Source organism: Leishmania mexicana, chromosome 13 (genome assembly GCF_000234665.1).
Source record: "Leishmania mexicana MHOM/GT/2001/U1103 complete genome, chromosome 13".
Taxonomy (NCBI): domain Eukaryota; phylum Euglenozoa; class Kinetoplastea; order Trypanosomatida; family Trypanosomatidae; genus Leishmania; species Leishmania mexicana.
In genome coordinates, this window is record NC_018317.1 from 483,569 (window position 1) to 503,698 (window position 20,130).

General features: G+C 65.3%; 2 protein-coding genes across 2 annotated transcripts; both read right to left on the reverse strand.

Moving 5' to 3' along the window:
• Positions 1-1,029: 1,029 nt before the first annotated feature.
• Positions 1,030-1,734, reverse strand: LMXM_13_1460 (programmed cell death 6 protein-like protein; the record flags this gene model as incomplete). The annotated part of the gene is made up of 1 exon (XM_003873298.1): positions 1,030-1,734. The coding sequence occupies one exon, from the start codon at positions 1,732-1,734 to the stop codon at positions 1,030-1,032; it is 705 nt and encodes a 234-aa protein (XP_003873347.1).
• A 906-nt stretch (positions 1,735-2,640) lies between these two features.
• Positions 2,641-19,473, reverse strand: LMXM_13_1470 (conserved hypothetical protein; the record flags this gene model as incomplete). The annotated part of the gene is made up of 1 exon (XM_003873299.1): positions 2,641-19,473. One exon carries the CDS (start codon positions 19,471-19,473, stop codon positions 2,641-2,643), a length of 16,833 nt encoding a protein of 5,610 aa, XP_003873348.1.
• Positions 19,474-20,130: the final 657 nt, after the last annotated feature.

Consider the following 20,130-nt stretch of genomic DNA (forward strand, 5'->3'; position numbering starts at 1 on the left):
GGAAGAAGGGCAGAAAAGGGAAAGACCACTCCGCCGCGCCAACTAATCGCAAAGGACACTCACCCGACGACCACGTACGCGCTCTCACGTCAGTGTAAACAGTGCCACAAGCGGTGAGGCGGTAACGGAGCGTTCATCAAAACGCCGGTCCCACATCAATTTCTTTCGTCCACGGAGGGGTCGAGGGAGTGGACTGGGGTGTTCTCGTGCTCCATGTAGGGCACTACATACGTGTGCTGCTTTGCCCGCTGGTTGCCTAGCATGTATATGCGCGCCGGCTAGTTCGCTTTCTGTTGGCGGGTGTGCTTGCGTATTTCGTGCGCTCGGTATCAACGTTCCCCCTATCTACCGCCGGCGGTCCGCCCTCCCTCTCCCCATGCTATTCCGAACGATACAGTCTGTTGGCGAACGTGTCGGTGTGTCTCCTGTCCACAAAGGCCCGCGATCCACAACGGATACGCGGCCGCATCCCTTTCGAGCCTCATTCACGACCGCCCTTCCCTTCCCTTCCCCCCCACCACCACCACACCCGGGGCGAGTGTGAGGAGAGACAGAGGAGGAGGCAAATCCGTAACGAGATTGCCACAAACGCAAAGGGCGACAAGTGGGAGGAGGGGGCAGATAAAGGGGGCGTGTGCAGAGGTGCGACCCCGTGGACGTGCACGAGTTGATGCGCGCGTGCCTGCGACAGGGAAGACAGGGAAGAGGAGGGAGGCAAGCGAGAGGGGCTGACCAGACTCGGCGGCGCATCACAGAGAAGATGGAAGAGGACAACAAAAGGCAACACACAGTGCGGAGGAGATGCCGCACACGAATAGCACAAGAAAAAGGAAAACGAAGCGTCAAGAGGAGAGTGCCCACAGCCGTGACACGGCCAACACGTCCGATGCACAGACACAGAGAGAGAGAGAGAGGGAGCGGCGGAGAGCCAGAGGAATGCCGTTGCCTCCTCCACCCCTCCTCCCCTCGCGTCCCTCCCCCCCTCCCCGCCGAGACTCACGCACCCGCACTCCGACGGGCGTCCCTCGCCTACAGGATGGAGACGCTACCACCGATGAAGGTGTCAAAGGTGAATGTGACCTGCCCCGTGCGCTCGCGGTCGTAAAAGGCGAAGACGTTCCGCACCTTCGAAATAAAGATGGAGAGCTCGACGTAGTCGTCGAAGCCGAGGCTGCCGCGGCGCTGACGGTCGAACTTGCGCATCAAGGCCTGGAACGTCTGCTCCGACAGCTGATAGCCGCTCGAGACGAGGGCGGCGCGCACCTCGTTGCTGTCGAGCCGACCGTCGCCGCTGGAGTCGCGCTTGCGGAAGCCCTCCTTCATGCTCAAAATGAACTGATGAAGATCCTTGAACTCGGTGAAGGTGATCTCGCCACTATGGTTTTTGTCGTACATGTACAGCAACTTCTCCGTCGTGGCGAGGCTGAACGGCACGCCGGCGGACGACAGGGCCGCGTTCAGCTCCGGCACGCTGATGGCGCCGCTACCATCCGTGTCGACCGCGCGGAACCACTCCATCAGCTCGTGGTTGTCGTTCATGTGCCGAGCGGAGGGGGCGTACACGCCGGTGGAGGTCGGCATCGGTGGTTTTACGCCGTCGTAGGCAGTTTGGGCGTTGTACGGCAGCGGCGTCGTCACGGGCGGGTGACCGTGGGTCCCTGCCGCCGCAGGAGGCTGGCCGTACTGCGTGGGCGGCTGAGTGTAGCCGTAGTTTGCGTTATACGGGTATGCCATGGTGATGCGAACGCGGGCTCGACGAGATGCAAGCTACAAAGGAGCTGTTCGTGGGTGAGGAGGGACGAGAGAGGATGGGGGCGGGAGGGAGGACAAGAGCGAGGGCATGAAGAGCGGAGAGAAGGGGTGGGGGCGTGAGCCGGCGCGTAGAGGCGGCGCCCATGCACACGCTTCAAGGCACGCCCGCATACTTGCGAGAAGCCGACAGCTGCTCATCGCGACCGCGCAGGTGTGCACGTACACGCCTGTATGTCTGCTACGTGCATCACGGGACGAGGTTGCGCTTGCTTCTTGTTCTCGTGTTGAGTGCACGTTGGCGGAAAGGTTGGCCGCGCCTTCCTCGGAGGGACAGAGTTGGGGGGTGAGGAGGGGGTGGGGGCGGGCGGCGGTGGTTGTGGTGATGGTGTTCGTGCCATGGGATAGGGGTACAAACGAAAGGAACATGAAGATACTGCGGATGGTGTAGGATAGGGAGGAGGGAGAGAGCGCCATGCACGTCAACCGCCTCCTGTGCGTGAGAGCTGTGTGTTTAACGTCGTTTGTTTCGTGAAAGGGGGTATGGGTGTGTGGTGGTGGTGGTGGTTGGGATGTGGGGCAGCGTCATGCGAGCAACACGCCCGCCTCTCCCCTCTTCACGCTTCTCGTGCACGCAACTGCGGATGACGCGTGTGGACGATTCTGGTGCGAGACACAGTCGGAAAAACAGCACACCACACACACACACACACACGTGAATGAAAACTTTACATCACTAGATACACGCGAGCGAGAAAGGGACCACATTCGGCGGCTCGTCGCTCGCCGACGCCCCACGGCTCCTTCTGCCAGCGGTGGGGCGGCTGAGCAAACATGCACCCCCTCCCCATCCCCTCCACATACGTGGCAGCTGATCCGCACCGTTACGCCTCACCGTAGATGAGAGAAGTCCTCGAAGAGGTCGTCCTCGTCGCTGCTGACGCGGGCCAGGCTGGGGCCGACTTCTTGTTGCGCCACGTCCGTGTCATTCACGCGGAAGTCCGCATCGATATCAACGCACTGCTCAATCGCGAACAGAAGCTTCCGCGCCATGACTGCAGTGGAGCTGTAGCAGGGCAGGCGCAGCCAGTAGAAGCATGTCGAAGCTTGCGGCAAGCGCGTGTCGTCACAGGAGGAGGAGTCAACGCCGTCCTCGACCATCCCGTCACCTCTCTTCGACTCCTGCTGTCGGCATCGCTCTCCCGTGCCGAGCGGTGAGGCTGGCGCGTGCGACAGCCCCCCGCTGCCGCTGCCCCGGACCGGCTGTAGCTGACCTGGCTGCAGGGCAGGCGGCGACACCATACGTGACATCGCCTGGGGTGGGGGAGGCGTGAAGGGGAGCTGCGGCGGTGACGGCGGCAGTGTATTGCTTCCGGTGTTGCTGCTGGGGCAGCTCTGCGCGAGCGTGTTGTGGCGCACAAAAGAGGCGCCGCACCGCTGTTCGCTGCTCGGCGGTGGCTGCGGCGTCATCACTGCCGTTGCCGTGCCGTGCGAAGTGGAAGTGGCCATGCGTTGCCGACGATCGGGAGAGGCAGGCTGCAGCGACGGTGTTGCTCGGTCCAGCGTCATGGGCGGGATGGGCGCCACACGTGGTGCGTCGTCTGGCATGATCTTCAGATGCATCCCGGGCGGCAAGCGCTCTCGCCCGCTGACGAAGCGCATGAAGAGGCCGCGCTGGTGCCGCGTGAAGCCGCGGAGGACGCTACGGAGAAACCTGACGCGGACGTCGGTGGGGGACAGCCCCTCGTACCGGGCCGCGTCCAGCAGCGCATCCGGGTCGTAGTCGCACTGTCCGCACACGAGCTCTTCCAGTTCGTACCACTTGAGCCCCGATATGCTGCACAGCGGCACCACCTCGTGGAAGCCTTGCTGCAGCGCGCGAAGCTGCGCCGCCCCTGTACGGTAGAGCTTATGCTCTCGTACAAGACGTGTGTAGAGGTTGGCGCTGGTGACCGTGACCGGGATCTGCTCCCCGCCCGGCACGAGCTCCTCCACTACGCCGGCGTCATTCAGAAGCGAAAACCCGCGAGGGCACAGCTCTGCGAGCTCCTCGTCGCGCACGACGTTGTCGCCGTCGCCGCTGCCTCCGAGAGCCCCCCTCGGTGACCGAAAGCCAGCCAGCTGCTCCACATAGCCGAGCGCGTTCAGTGTGGCCATGTCAATGCGGGCCATGTCCGTGTCGTCCGCCGCCTCCCCCACCAGGCACTTCCAAAGTGCGCTGGGCAAGTAGAGCGAGAGCGGCTCTCCGCCACGCAGGCAACCGCCCATCAGTCGCCCTATAAAACGGTACATGTGCAGCTCCAGCGGTGGCGCGCAGAGCGGGTTGACGACGTAGCTGTCCCGCACCTCCCCAAGCTCGCTGGCCATGTTGGCGCTAGGCAAGAAGAGGGCAAGAGAGGTACTCATCAGCTCCGCAGACATCTGCGTGAGGCACTCGCGATAGGGGCCACCAACGTCGTCGGCGCCTTCACCATAGAAGGAGACGGTCCAGAGCTTCTTGTTCGTGATGAAGAACTCAGGGGGCTTGCTGGCGAGCAGCTGGTACACCTGGCCGAAAAGGCTGTCGCGAAGCCGGCGCACAGCGGAGGCGGTACTGTCCCGCACCACTGTCAGTGCCTTGCGCCGGTTCACGCTGAGTCGCACGGCATTGCCCGCACCGTTTGAGGCGTCCAGCGACCACTGCAGCGCTCGCAGCGACGCCCACGGCGGGGCGTACCGCTGGCACGCCCGCAGCGTCTCCTGCAGTTCGCTAAAGGCCCAGCTGCTGCCCAATGGCGCGTTTTCGACGGTCACCGGCAAAGCGGCTGGGTGGGCGAATGGGTAGAGGAGGGTGGAGAGGTGCCCAAAGAGAAGCAGGGCCATCAGGTGCGGTTGCAGCGTGGCCGCGTCGAGGCCGCTGGCAGTGCAGAGGTCGCGCTGCTGATGCCTCTGCGAGATGGCGCGACTCGGCGTGACGGCGTTGACATCCAGGTCGCAAGGAGGTAAAACAGATGTGCTTGGGCTGTCAAGGCTCTGCGCTGCAGCATGAACACCGTAGAGGGATGGCATCGTGTAGCTGCGCAGGCTGGTGGGGTGCAGCTCCTGCACCTTACTTGCGTAATAAAGCAGCTTCTGCAGCGCCACGGCGTCCACCGGCTTGGATAGCCTCTCCACTCTTCTCGGCTGCCTGCCGGCGTCCCCACTGTCGTGGAGTGGGTGCAGCATACGGAAACGGGCGGCGGCCTCACCATCCGGTGCGACGATCATGTCTACCAACGCGTCGTGTACCGCGCTGGCACCTCCAAGTGCCCGGAAGCCGCCACCCTCCGTCGGTGGGAAGAGAAGCTCCTCTTCGTTCCACAGACACACAAGCGACGACTTGGGTTCCAGCAGAATGGCCGGCACCAGCCCGTGCGTCTCGTTCATGCCCACATCGCTGAAGAGCGCCGTCGTGGGTGCATCTTGGGTGGAAGACACGGATGCAGCGGCAGTGGCTTCGAGGGGCTCCGAGCTGCCGCGCGTGCCACCCAGCCCAGTGACATTGCCACCGCCCCGCCCACCACCCCCGACGGCGCCGCTCCCGTGCCCCGCCTTCAAGAACTCGCCGTTGACGCTGAAGCTCACCGTCCCGGCCTCGCAGTCGAGCAGGCACCCGACGACGTCGCCGCACTTCCATGCGCGACGGGCAAGGTTGATCTGGTGCTTGTTGTGTCGTGCGATCATGCGGCCGGCATCGAAAACCCACGAAGGCCCGTCGCCCCAGAGCTGCACGCGGCCCGGCGAGACTGGGGAGGCGATGGCCGCATCCCTGTTGTTCGCTGCACCGCCGGCAGCGCCGCCACCGACGCTGCCGATGAGTCCCGCCAGGCCGGCGCCTCCTCTACCACCACTGCCTTGCTCCTCAAGCGACTTGCACGCGTGCCAGCCGACGCTGAAGGTCGGCTCCGTCGGCAGCACCACCTCGAAGTACCAGCGGCCCGATGTGACGGCCACACTGCCGAAGAGAAGGCTCGCCGCGTCGTCCGTCTTGCACTCGCGCGAGGTGACGAGCTTCGCGTTGGAGTCCAGGGACAGGAGGACGACATCCAGGGGGCCTTGGCGGCCCTGTGTGAAGCGTGCCAGGTGCTGGGCCACCAGCGGGATGACAGGGCTAAGAAGAAGACGGGCAGGCTGTCCAGCGCGGGCCGTGGCTGCTACGGTGGCCGAGGCAAGGGGTGTGCTGACCTCATCCGCCAGAACCACCTTCCACACCCGGCACGCCTCCTCGTTGATGTAGATAGACAAGTCCACCGGGAGACACCCCGGCGGCGGCGTGCTGGCGAAACCCGTGGCGCCAAAGTTCACCTCGCAGCTGGCCTCCCCTGTGCACGTGATGACGGGGAAGACGGCGACTCGCGCGGCGCGCTGCTCTTCCGAGAGGAAGGTATCGCTGAACTCGGAGACGAGACGGCCATTATGCAGGCAGCACAGCTTGTTTTGGCGCAGGTCCAGCACAAAGCCAATGACGTCGTCCATCTTCCACCGCGTACGGGGGCTCGACTCCACCGCGTGGCCACGGCAGAGCCGCATGGCACGACCTCCGTCGAAACCCCACGACTCACCGTCGCTGCCTAGGAACCCGTCTCGCCCCTCTGCGTGCGCGCCGCTCCCGGTGGCGCTGCTGCTTCTGTGTCTCGGCACGCACCGCTCCGTCGCAACTCCAACGAGGATGTTGGAGGGCAACTTCGTGCCCCCGGCCAGCGTGGCAGGGGTGTGCTCGGCGCGGCTAATGTTCGCCACGTAGACCTCCCAGTAGAACACGCCGGTTGTCAAGCCGACATCGCTACGCACGGTCGTTACACTGCGTGCGGCTCCGTCGCGCGCTGCGAACGGGCTCTGCTCCTCGCCATTTTCCTTACCCGCGCAGGTGGCGCGCACCACCCAGAGTCCGTTCCCCTTGCGTGACACGCCGCTTGGATACGGCCGGCGAGGGTACGTCTGCGTCGGCTGCGGGTGCCGGTCGTGGCTTTCCGTCGCCGAGGAAAAGGGAGACGAAGACCTGATGTCCGCTGGCCCAGTCGATGCTGGCTGCATGGCGACCAGCTCCACCACAAGCGGTGGTGCTCGCGACTTACCACCGCTGCTCGCCGCCGCGTTGTAGGCGCCACTGCCGCCCTTGAGAGGGTCCTCCTCACCCGCGTGGCTGCCATCGCTCAGCTCCAGCTCCGGGCTTTCCGCTGTCGCATGCGCGGTCGTCGACGACCCTGCGATAGCCACCGAGGCGTCGAGCGAGTCCACGTGCGGCATCTCCACGCTTGGCGTGGCTCCCTGCAGCTGATAGCGGCTCGACCGCGACGAGGGCGGCGCCAGGAAGAGAGCGCGAAAGGCACTGCTGCCTGCGGCGGTGGCGGTCGCCGCCTCCTCGGCGGCCCCATCTCGTCTCCCGCCATTCGAACGCACGGTCAGCATCCCCTTGTGCCTCCCCCTCTTCGCATCTGCCAACTGTGATGGCCGGTACACGACGGCGCGCTGCCACATCCCCCACAGACGGCGCCAGCGACCCTGGAGTTGCTCCACGTAGCTTCGACCGGCCCAGGCGCAGTCGGCATGCACGGCGCTCACCAGCAACGCGAGTAGGCTCTGAACATACGGGCTGTACGTGCCAGTTGATAACGACACGAAAGAACCAGTGTCGGAGTCGGCGTTCACGTGCTGGATGATGCTGCAGAGCGGGGTGTTCAGGTGTGACATCGCCATGGCGAGGGGCACTTGGTCGTACGGCTGCACCTCTGGCATGTCCCGCCAGAGCCGCATCATTGCCGTCAGGATATGCACAAAGTGCACGCAGTCGTCCTCGCTCGAGCGGGCGCTGCTCTGTTGAACGAGGGAGACCACGACGCGGGCATCGAGCAGACACGCGGCTGCGCGCTCGGCAATGGAGGAGCCGGTGCTGCCGTTACTGCGCCGATGGCCTTGGTTGCTCGCGCCAGCGGCGGCGGCAGCAAGGTTGCGCAGGGCGTCACACACCGCCTTCACCATCGCGTGCAGAATGGTGGGCTTGAGCGACTTGATGGTAACGGTGACTATCGAGGAGGAGGGCATGCTGCCAGGGCTGTAGGGCTTGCCGTCCGCCGCCAGCCGATGAGATGTGGAGGTAGGCACGCTGCGCAGGAACGCCCAAGGGGCCTCCGTCGCCGTCAAGGTGCACACCGGCCAGCCACCCTGCCCGTCCGGGTACTTGGCAATGACGTTCTTCAGCTCCACGTCCTTGTACACGGTGGCCTGCTCCATGTTGCGGTACTTGGGGTCAAAAGTCAGCACGCCAGTACCGCCATTGGTGAAGGCGAGCGGGAGAACGACGGGTTGAGTAGTAGCGGTAGAAGCGGGGGCCGCCTGGCCTGGCGGCGGCACCTCGATCACGAAGATCTCCCCGTCATCTCTTCGCAGCTGTCGCAGCACGTAGGCCGTGTCAGCGACGAGCCCGCACAACTGTGATGTAGCTCGCGCTGCCGTCCAGCCGGAGCCACCAACGACCCTGGCGACCCCCGAGGGCTTGTCTGTCTCATCTTCCTCCTCCGGCACCTCCGCCGCCAGCACGGCCACGAGGCGCTGCACGACGGCGTGTATGAGGCGCTCGTGCGCGTTGGGCAGGTAGCCGCTGTCGTGGAGCTGGAACAGGCGGCTCAACTGATGCGGCACCTTCTGAGCGGGGTCGAGCACTTGGCGAGGATCGAAGGCCATGGCACTTCGCGCAGCAACGGCGGAGGCTGAGGAGGTCACAGATGTGTCTGCGAGGCAGTGCAGGGCGTAGGCGGGGCTCGTGCCAACTTCCAGCGCCGTCACCGTCGCGTAGCGCGCCGCTAATGTCAGCAGCGACCACAGCACATCGCCACCGAAGCGCTCGTAGTAGAAGGGGGAGAGCGAGTCGACAAAGGCGGCCATGGCGACGCGCGGCACGCGCATGCTGCTCGCCAGTGGTGCCGTCACTCCGTCGAGCACGCTGCCGGAGTTGAGTTCAATCGACGGGTAGAAGCCGAGCGGCAGCGGCTCTGCTGCCCACCGCACGCCACCAGAGAGGACCCCGCGGAACTGCTTCTGGCTGTCCGCCGACTCGACGACGGCGCCGGTGCCCTCCTTGAGATCGAGGTAGCACACATTCTCGTGCAGGCCGATCGACTGCAGCGCCCGGTCGCGAGCGACCAGCTCCGCGACGACGCGGAGAGACGTCCGCAACACGGAGGTGCTCCACAGTCGCAGCCCCCCAATCAGCGCCATCGGTCCATCCACCTCGCGAGGCAGCGCAGACGGCAGTCCAGTGGCCGCACGCCCGAGGACGACCTTGCGGATGGCACCCTCTCGTCGCAGCAGCGCCTCTGCGCACCGACCGACACCAGCCGCGCCACCCCACTCCACAGACGTCATCTCGCCGTTGCGGGAGAGAGCCAGGCTCTGCGCGTTGCACATAACGGAGACATGCATGCAGTGGTACCAGTCCTCGCGGCGCAGCGTGCGCCTCGCGCTGCAGTGCAGTGCCTCCTTGTCGTCTGCTGCGCCGATGGAGGAGGAGGGGAGGCGCACGACGACGTTGAGGCTGTTCTCTTGGACACTTAACCGCAGAAAAGGAAAGAGGTCCGCATCGGACGACGTCGCCGCCACCGCTCCACTGCTGCCGCCGTCCGCGGACGTGTACAGGGTCAAGAGTGGAAACTCCAGCGCTGTGGTGCCGGCGGCGGCGGCCAGCTGCTGCCTCGGCCACGAGCACGGCACACTCAGCGCGTCACCCATGGCAGGGTACATATCGCCGTCACTGAGCAGAACCGCCAGCTCGATCGCGAAGCCGTCCTCCCAGACGGGGAAGTGCACGCCGGCGCGTGACGGTGTGATCTCAACAGCGGCTGGTACGTACGGCTGCCCCGCAGCCCCACAAAGTGGCACGTCGTGTGCAGGCCACATGGGAAAGGACAGAAACATCGGGGCCCCGCTTCCCACCTCCGTGCGCGGTGGGATGCGTGCCGTCGTACTGGTAAGACCTGAGCCACCGCTGAGGATGGTTGCCACCGACGCACCTGTCGTCCGCATCGGGTGCTGCAAGGAGGCGCCGCTAATCGCGGCCCCGCCGTAGGCACCGCCAAACACCCCCAAGCTGCGCGCGAGACGTGAGAGGCCGTACTCGCTCGAGTCCCGCAGGAAGCCGGCTGAGGATGCGGCGGCGGGGCTGGATTGGGGAGGGCCAGAGAGGAAGGTGGCCGGGTATCCTACCGAGGGCCCGGGCGACACGCTGCGGAGGCTCTCCAGCAGAGCTTCGCTCACCCCGGGCAACGTCTGGTGTTGCGCAGACACGGGCGAGCCGAACGGGGATCGCGACCCGGGGCTGACACGACTGATTTCAGTGGCGGAGACGGCCGCCAGGGCAGCAGCGAGCGAGGGCGTCTCTGCTCGGCTTGTTGCGGCCACACCGACGACGCTGCTCGCCACGCCACCGGACTTGTCGGTGCTGTCTTCCGGGGCGTAGATGTGGTCCGCTGTGGCCTCGGCCGCCCGCACCGCCACCAAGGCGCCGAACTCTCGGAGCGCCTTCAACGGGAATGGAAGCCGCACCACGCCCTGCAATGCGTACTGCCGGATGGGCTTCATCGCGCCGCACTGGATGAGCTGCCGCCCCAGGTCCGGCCGCGCGCGCGCCACGCCGGCTGTGAGGTGGAAGAGAGTCATAAAGTAGGTCAGCTCGAATCCTGTGAAGCCGGCGGCCGTGTCCAGCTTTTCACTCAACAGCGGCACACAGAGGCGCAGCGCTGGTGCGAGGAAGTCCTCGACCAGGCCTGCGTACAATGGCACCACGATGGCGTTTTCCCAGGCTGGCAAGAAGAGCTGGCTCGGCGACAGCTGCACCTCCTCTGTATTCCCGCTGTGACTTGTTGCATCCGTCGGTACGACAACCACCCCGCGCACCTTCTCGCCCTCAGCGGCGGTAGTCGCCGTCCTGAGTACGAAGTGGCTCGAGCCGCGAATAGGCCGCCCGCACTGGGCTGAGGACGACGTGCCAGCCTTGGCAGACATGCCGCCGGGCCCCACCAACGTCGGCGCCATTGCCTCCACGTCCACTACGCACGCGGTGACGGCCTGATAGGCGTCCTTCTCGTCCAGGAAAGTAACGGACGCGCCGGGTGAGGTTGGGGGAACCAGCAGCTGACCACCCAGTACCGCCGACCACACGTACAGGTGGACAGCATGCACCTCGCGGTCCCGGGTCGCGGCGCCTGTGGAGAGGTTGCTGCTCTTGCCTGCCGCACCGACGGCCGCGCCGATCAATGTCGCCTTACCTGCTGCGCCAACCACGTCGCCTTCACCGCTGCGACTGCTAAGCACGGACGCTGCGTAAGCGTGGACAACATCCTGGTAGGATGACGCGAAGCCGTGCAACTCAGCGGCCCACGCTGGCTGATGCAGGAGTCGGCGGAAGCCCAGCAGTATGTGCTGAGTTGTGCGACTCATGCCTGTCGTGGCCAAGGCGTACACGCTGAGGTCTCGCCATCTCTGCATGCACGGATGGCCGCCGTTCCGAGACGGGGAGGTGGACAACGGCATCTTCGCGAATACTGGCGACTCGTACATTTCTTGCCACACACCCGGTGCAACGGTGATGCCGCGGACGGCAGACGGCTGGCACCGACACAGCAGCAGCGCCGCGACCCTGGCACACGCCGCGGCGTCTCGCACGACGCACCCCACGCCGGCGTCGGCGCTCACCGCGCGCGCGTGGTACATGTCCAAGAAGACGAGCTCAAGCAGAGTCTCTGCGATGTTGGCGCACACCGTGCTCAAGGTGTAGCTGAGAAAGAGTGCCGTGCCGTCACAGGCGCTGCCTGCTGCGGTGCCGTCCACCTGCGCAGAGACGCTGACGGACAAAGAGGCCGAGCAGAGCGTCCCGCTCACGACGGACAGGAAACTCAGCAGCAGGTCTACCTGGTCCTGCACCGTCACCAGCGGCTCCAGCACGGCAGCGTCGCTCGCCTGCGCTAGCAGCGTTGGCGTGTCCTTCACGGCCCGCGACAGCACGCTCCGACACAGCCGCAGCTCTGTCTCCATCGCGCCGAGCACGCCAGCTAAGAACGACATGACAGAGGTCTGCTCGACTCGCGACAAACTGACAATGCGCTCGGGCGTCAGCATCGCCGTCGACTGGAGAGCCAAATTCTTGAAGCACTGCCACACCCTCGCCTGCATCGCCTCCACGGCCGTGTGCTGGAGGGCGGTGTCGCCGCTGCCGCCACTCATGAGCCCAGCAGAGCCGTGCGCTGCACCACCGCCGCCACCGGTACTGCCGGTCCGATTCAGCGTGAAGGCTGTCATCAGCGCGCTCTTGCTCGTGCGACGCGCCTGCTGCGCGGCGATAAGCCTATCGCGATTCTGCCGCTCCGCGAGGTTGATGTGGCGCAGCTCCACCGACCCAGCGCGCGAGTCCGTCGCCGTCGCGTCATCGTCTGTCGGACTAGCACTGCCGCTGCTTGCCGTCATTGCGACCGCGACGGTAGAGTGTCGCCGCGGCCCAAACGTGTCGCCGCTGCTGCGCGTCCCTGACGTCTCTTCTGCCGCTTCCTCGTCGTAGGCGCGCTTGGCGGACACAAAGAGCGTTACGTACGTCATCATCATGGTCGGCACCACCCGCAGCTGCACAAAGAATGCAAAGTCACGCGGCCGCCAGCTGCGGTCGAGAAGACTGCACAGCACCGTTGCCGTGCTCGTCATGGAGAGTGGCGCACTGCCACCATCGCGCGTGGCACTGCCGCTAGCGCCCAGCTGAGCCGGCATCTCTTCCATTGACCAGCGCAGCAGGTCGAAGAGGGTGCGGCGAATGTGGTCAACGTGGGCGCTGCCGCAGCCGCCGATGCCCTCCTCATAGTGCGTGTGCGCGCCGCGACCCTGTGCGCTGAGCAGCTGAGCGGCGCTCTCGGCGCTGTGTGGGGCCCGCTGCACGAGCCGGAAGATGTGTTCGATACCTGTACGCCTCAACGCAGCCAGCTCCTCGCGCTGTTGCAGAGCGGCGCGCAGAAGATCCGCCGTGATCTGGCGAGAGAGTACCACGTTCGTAACGAGCTGCGTGGCCTCGTGCAGCGTCCAGCTCGGGTGCGAGCTGGCGTGCGCGCGGAAGCGCATTCGCCGTAGCTGGTACGAGCTCCACGCAGAGCGCAGCGCACCCAAGGCGCTCGGCGCTATCGGCGCCGACGAGGACGGTGCTGAGGCTCCCGGGAGGAGAGGGGAGTGAACCCATGCAGTCTTCCCAGACCCCAGCGAGCGACCAGCGGCGGCACGCTCAGTCGGAATACAAAACAGGGCGTCCTCCACCGCCCACAGCTCGGTGCATGTCCGTGCCTGCAGTAGCACCTCGCAGCGACGCTGCAGCTCTGCCAACGTCTGCCTCAGGGACTCCGGCCGACTCAATGAAGGAGGCGACGGCGAGGAGGGTGACGGAAGTCCACTGCTGACGTCGTCTTCGCCGTCCTCACGTCGGCTTAGCAACTCGGTGCGAATTGGCCGCGAGAGCTTTCGCATGACCGCGCACATCAACTCCTCCACTTGCGTCGGCGGAAGGCGCTGCAGTGGTACGGCGCTGAGGTGCAACGCCGCCGCCGCCATGGCGGTGATGAGAGGGCCCATGGCAGGATGTGACCTCGTGGCCAGAGGATCCAGCATAGTTTGCTTGGCAGTCCAGTACGCCGTGTTCTTGATCAGCTGCGACACGAACTGCGCTCGGTGCTGAGGCGCAGCCGCCGCTGTCGCGACGGTGCTGGGCCAGAGGCCACCCTCTAGAAGCGGGTGCTCCCAGACGCGGGCGAGTTCCTCACCCACTGCGGCGAAGGCTGCGTCGTCAGCGGTGCTGCTGGACGCTGACGCCTCCGTCGTGCTGTTCGTCACTGCTGCCACGGACGGTGCGTGGCCGATGAGTTGCTCCTTTTGCCGCTGCGTCGTCGGTGTTGTCGTGACGGACAAGAGGCCAAGTCGGCGCCGCACCGCATCGGCCTTGACACTGGCGGAGGACACGGCCGTGCTGTTGAAGAGAAATGCCGCGACCCACACAGAGGCGTAGAAGAGCGCCTCGCGCAGCGAACACACGAGCCGTCGAGCAGAGGTGGCGCCGCCACTGCCAGGAAGGATCGGGCTGCTGGTGTTGGTGGTGCTGGTGAAGATGTCCGTGCCGCTGTTGGGTCTCGTCAGCAACTCCACCTGCTCCAACAGCGCCTCGCACAGCACAAGCAGGTGCTCGAGGTGTTTGAGGAACCATTCCGCGTCCTCGGCAGCGAGGACCAGTGGGATAGCGCTCAGGGCCGTGTGCAATGGAGCGTTCACGAACATTGGGGCCAGGCTCGACAGCATCGCTGACAGCGCCGCGCCGCTGTCGCCGCCCCGCTCTGCAGTCTTCGAGGTACCGCCTGTCGACGGCTGTTGCTCCGGTTGTTGCACGCAAAGGCTTAGGCAGACTTCGGTGCTATCAAAGAGTGCACTGTAGTAGACCCGCACGCAAGGGTGGTAGGCGGCGGCCTGCGAGAAGCATAGTCGTTGTAGATCGAGCGCAGCGGCCGCGACGCTGTCCGGGCCGCCGACACCTGCGCCGCCGCCGTTCACATCGCCGACGCTGCTTCCAGCTACCCCGTTCGCTGTCGCGCCGTTGCCGGAATTGCTACTGTCACCCTGGCCACCCCCGTCGCGGACGCGGGTGGCGTCCGTGACGCGGTTTGCGGCGCTCCCGCCGCCACTAGCGTACATCAGCGTCAGCACCACCTCCCACCGCGAGCCCTGACAGGCGCTGAGCAGCAGTAGTTGCAGCGATGCGATGGCCTCCGACAGGGATGTCGCAAAGGCCGAAAACTTGCGGATGGACCGCGTCGCGGTGCTCGCAGCCCACAGACGCTGCCACTGCACAGACGACTCCTCGAGAAGCGTGGAAAGGGTGTCACAGAGCTCCGTGAGGGCTGCCGCGCTGCCCGGCCCTGCACTGTCGTCATCCACTCCGAGCAGAGGCGCCGCGGCGAGCACAGTGGTGAAGCTCTGTGCCACTGCGTCAAGCAGCGCTTCCATAGCCGGCACTCGGTCCTCCGCGGCGAAGGACGGCGATGGGGCAGCAGCTGCGCCCCCGGCGGCCGTGGAGGCGCGAGGCGAGGAGACGCCGGAGGAGGCGCGAAGCAGGTCTCGCAGGAGATGCGCGCGATGGCGGACGTCGGGCAAGAATAGCTCGACGCCCTCGATGGTGATGATGCGGGCGAGGGTCACGACATCCGGCGAGAGTGTGAGCCCATCCTCGTTGATGATGTCGCCGAGGAGGCCTAGTAGGGTAAAGCTGTCCTTCGAGAAGCCGTCACCATCGTCTGCACTCCTACTGCCGTGGTGCCCAATCGCCGACCGCCGCGACCGCTCCACCGACGCACTGGCGCGTCGTCGTAGCGAAGACGCGTGCAGCTCGCGCAGTAGCAGCGTCATTGTGGCCTTGGAGACGTGCGTTGGTGAGCTCTGTGAGCCGTCGGCCGCGTTGCCACCGTCGTGCCCTGTGCCCTCTCTCACCACTGTCAGCCCCAACGGCGTGGGGTGGAGGCCGAAGGCGCGCGCACGGCGCACCAGCCGCAGTAAGACGCGCAGCGCTGCCGCCACCACCACCCAAGACACGGAGCTCTTCAGCGCCACGGCACGACGCGCGTTGCTCGACTTGACAACGCGGAAGTGCTCGCCCAAGATGAGCCGCACCTCCGTCACGCATCGACTCCCCACATCGTCCGCGAGGGGAGAGAAGAGTGTCTGATCGACGCCGGGCTCCGCCTCGGCGTGGAGGGCCAGAAGCTTCAGAAGCCACAACGCCACCGTGCTGTAGCTGACCACCGACGAAGGCTGTGCGACGAGTTCGGTGAAGGACGACAAGCGTGAGAGGGTCTGGGTGGCCTCTGGCGCAGCCACCTCGCTAGATCCCTGAGGGTCTGCCGTGCTGCGGTCCATGCCGACAGGGTTGATCTCGCTCGTCATTGTCGAGCCCAACGAGTCGCGCGACTCCGCTTCCTCTGCACCGTCGCCACTCCCCTCCTCTCCCTCGTTCGCCAGGGTGCTGAGGTTGTCCAGGCCCTCTTCATCCTCCATGAGCGGCAGGGGCGCCACGGCGAGCACCCGGTCGCGCGGTCGCTGCGGTGCTGCCCTGGGGTTGCTGAGCAGGGAGAGCAGGTAGGACGCCTCCTGCTCCCCCTTTACAAGACCGACATCCACCTCGAACAGCTCCCACAGCCGCCCCTGCGGGTCGGCGCGCATCATATGTCGCACCGGGCTGCGGCTTGTCAGGAAGAAGAGCGAGTGATGCGCGACGCCGGCAGCGAGGTCGAAGAACATGAGCACGTGACCGCCCTCCTTTAGCGCGTACGGGCCATCATCGCTGATGGGCGTCCTCACAATGAGCGCATGTCGCGTGGCGCAGCAGGTGCTGATGGCGAGATTGCGCCACTCGTGCAGCCGTGCGCACACCGGTGTGACGTCCGGTGACGACGCGGCCGCCGGCGCAGCCGCGCCTGACGCTGTTACTGTCGATGCAAAGGACACACTTGCCGCAGCAGCGCTGCTACCGCCAAGCCCGCCTGAGCCATAGCTGCGCCACGGGTGCGCATCGCACGCTTTGTGGGTCACGGCCCCAATGCAGACGGCGTGACACGCCTTGACGTTGTGCACGTAGTTGAAGACCACGTTTCCGTTCTTCTCGTTGAAGAAGAGCTGCACCACAAGCCCCGGCTCGTCGCCGACGAGGGAGCGGCGGTAGTCACGACTGATCTCCCGAGCCGTGCGACCCAGCCGCCACACGCGCAAGCCCGTCAGCAAGCACGTGCAGTTCGTCCCCACCGTCCACCGATGCTTTGGCGAGTCGAGTGACACGTGTGGGCCCTGGCGGTTGCCGGCCACTTCCTCACCATCAAACAGGAGCCGCCATCGCCCGTTGAAGACGAGACCGATGTGGAAGGGTCGGCTCTCCGCCGTGGGCGGCAGCGGCGCCGAGACAAGACACGAGCCGCGCATCTCGTGTCGATAGCCGCCCCGGATGCAGTACGCGCCTTCCGACTTGATCAGCTCAATAAAGACCTCCCCGCTGGTGCTGCGGTCGCCGTGTTGGTAGAGCGTTGCCGCGTCTTCCTTGTCGAGGAACTGCACCCATACCTCCACCGTCACCTGCCCGCCCGCCACGGTCAAGTGCTCCTCTGGGCTGCCCAGATCAACCAGGCTGGGCTTGCGCAGGGCAAGGCATCGGTTCAGGCAGAGCCCCGCCGGGGCCGCGGCGGGGTGCAACGCACGTGCCCAGAGCGGCGCCGCCGTGAGCGAAGAAGCTGTTGCAGCGTTGTAGCAGTGCATCATAACGGTCCACTCTGCCGAGGTCTCTGTTGCGGCTGCAGCGGAGAGACTCTGACCAGCGGTGGAGCGTCCCACACCACCGTTCGCCGCTGCGCTCGCCGGCGTACCGGCTGCTGCCGCTGCGCCGTTCAGCACACGCGCTGGCGGTGTCTGCTGCTGGTGGTCCTCGTAGACGACAAGGACGCGATCCTCTGTGGTGCTCACGAGCTGGGGGTGCGCGTTAGGCGTGCAGGGCCAGCTGCCGTGCATCTCTGCCCAGCGCAGGACTTGGTGAGTGTCAAGCTGGAGCCCATAAACAACCAGCGCCACCTCGGCGGTTGCCATGAGGTCTGTCAGCAGCAGTACGCGGGTGTGCGTCACCGCCAAGCTGGACGAGGCTGCACCAACGCAGTACGTTGTCGGTTGCCTCGTCTCGACCACAAGGGCGTATGGTGTGGCGGCGGAGGGGCCGTACTTGGTGAGTCCGTCCGCCGTGTGCACAAACAGCGTAGCACCGATGCCGTAGGCCACCGATAGCACCCTCGTCATAGGGTCCACTGGCGTGGGTATGAAAGCAGAGGGGTCTTCGCATGCACGCTTCAGTGCTCGTCCGACGTCTGGCAAGACCTGCTGCGGCGTGAGGCCGGCGGCATGCCGGTTCAACCAATGCACCAAGGGGGACGAGAAGATACCGGATGGCGCGCGTAAGAGGTACCGTGACACGCGCAGCACTTCACTCACGAGACCACGTTGCAGAGCCAGCACCACCGCCACCTCGAGCAGCGCCGACGTCAGCGGTGTAACAGGTGGGCTGTCACCGCCGCCGTCTTTACGCTTACCGGTCGATGAGCCTGAGCTACTGCCACTTGGGGTTTGCGCCGATGTGGTGGGTGGTGCCTCAGCGGCTTTAAGGGCAGATTCCACCAGCCTCACGATGTGGTCCACGGCAAGCTGCACCGTGTCGGGCGCCAGCGCCGAGCGCGCACCGCCGCCACCGCCACTGCAGCCGCTGCCACTGAAAGGGGCACCACGCGCACCGCCACCGCCGCCACTGCAGCCGCTGCCACTGGCGCACCCGTCGTACTCCACCAGGGAGAAGATCGGCAGGGAGAGCAGGTAGTCGCGGAAGCTGTGCACGAGTGAGACGGCCACCTCCTGCCCACTCGACACGGCGCGGATAAACAAGTGCACGACAATGACGGCACCGCAGTTCAGCGTGGCGTCGTAGCCGGCACTGTCAGCGAGGCGGAAGGTGCTGGCGCCACTGCTCGAAAGGCCTCCAGAGGTCGTGAGGGGTGAGCCACCGCCGCTGCCGAGACTCGGCTCGCGCGCCGCCGAGTACAGGCGCTGCCGAAGGTACTCCGCTGTCACGTGAGGAGCAAGAAAACGGCTTTTCCCAGGCACCACAGCAGCGTACCGGCGAACCGCCGCAAAGGCGCGCGACAGCACTGTTAGACGCGCCGCCGCTGCTTCAGAGGACGTGTACAAGCGCATCGCTCGCTGTTCGGCACGCCGTGCAGCGGCAAGGGCAGCCGAGGAGGACGACAGTGATGCCGCCGCGTTGCGTTTCTTGTCAGAAGCGCCAGGGACGGAGATGGCCGGGTGGCCAGCGTCGCCGCTGTCCGCGGTGTTGGCCATCGCGCTGCTCCACTCCAGCGACGTGTGGTGTTGAAAAAGGTTGCTAAAGAGGTAGGAGTTCAGCGGCAGCCGCTGCACCTCCGCAAAGCTAAGAGGCAAGAACGCCGGTGCGAACGGGAAGGCCTGGCGCTGCAGCCACGGCAGGTGCTGCTCGGCCGTTTCGCGGACGGCGTGGTGGTCGAAGCGAACGTGCTGGTGCCGGTAGTGGAGCGAGATGGCGGGAAACACCTCCATTGTTAGTCCGCTGAGCTCGCCGACGACCGTCTTGTCACCCACCCGCACCGTCATGACGGCGGCGTCGTAGTCGAGGGTGAGGACGACGCGGTCGCCGGTGCCAAAAGTCAGGACACCGCCGCCGCTGTCGGTGCGACGCCAGTGGCCGTAAAATTTGCCGGCCCGACTGAGACACCAGCCGCCACCCTGCGAAATAAATGTGTCGTACTTTGTGAAATTCTTTGGCACGATGCCGAGCATGAGTCCGCTGCCATCATTGCTCTCGCCGTGGTGCTCGATCTTGATGCCCCATTCGTGGATGCCGCGGCGAATACCCTCCGTCACCTGCAGTGTCACCCACCCCACGCTGGGCTTCAGCGCCGACGACTCCGCAATGACGGTGTCGCTGTGTGGGGTGGAGGAGTCGATGAGATAGTTCTTGCGGGGCGCCGAGCTCTTCTCCATGCGACTCTGCATCTGGTCCACAAAGCCCATGACGGAGCTCGGGTTGTGTATCTGGCTGTGCGTCCCGCTCGCCATGCGGACGTAGAGGGAGCTAAGTTGGTCCATCCTTTTTATTGGCGTGTGTGTGTGTCTGTATGTGTGTGTGTTGCCGGACGAGGTCGACAGAGTGCCTCAGCGCAGCGCTCCTTCCACGAAGTAAAAGTAATAAAAATAAAAATGAGTGCGCGCCCACGCAGGCACACGGACAGACAGAGGAGGGAAAGGTGGGGTGGGGTGGGGGGGAGGGACGACGAGAGGGAGAGAGGCAACACGCACACGCACACGCGCGCACACAGAGAGACGGCGCTGGACCGGCTAAGCAGGTCGCGACTGAAGGAGAGGCAGAGTCGAAATCAGCCACTATACATGGGGCTGGCGGTGGTGGGGAGGCGATGATGGAGAACGCGCGAGTGGGAGAGATATGTAAAGACGCAGGGTTTGAGGCAGGAGAGGCGGACGGTAGAGAGTGTCGGGGCATGTAGATGATGACGTACGTGTGCCGAAGACGCACGCGTTAAGGCACACTTTTCTAGCGGCCCCGTGGAAAAGCGCTGCACTGTGAGGAGCTGTGAACGTCGCCGAGGCTAACCTAGACACCCAGAGGAGCACACAGCAGAGACGTGCGGCGGTTATGGGGAGCGTAGAGGGGTACATCGCGTCTCCCACATGTGCTGGTCCGACGTCAAGCCTACGGCGATGAGCCGCATGTGGGAGACGTGGGTG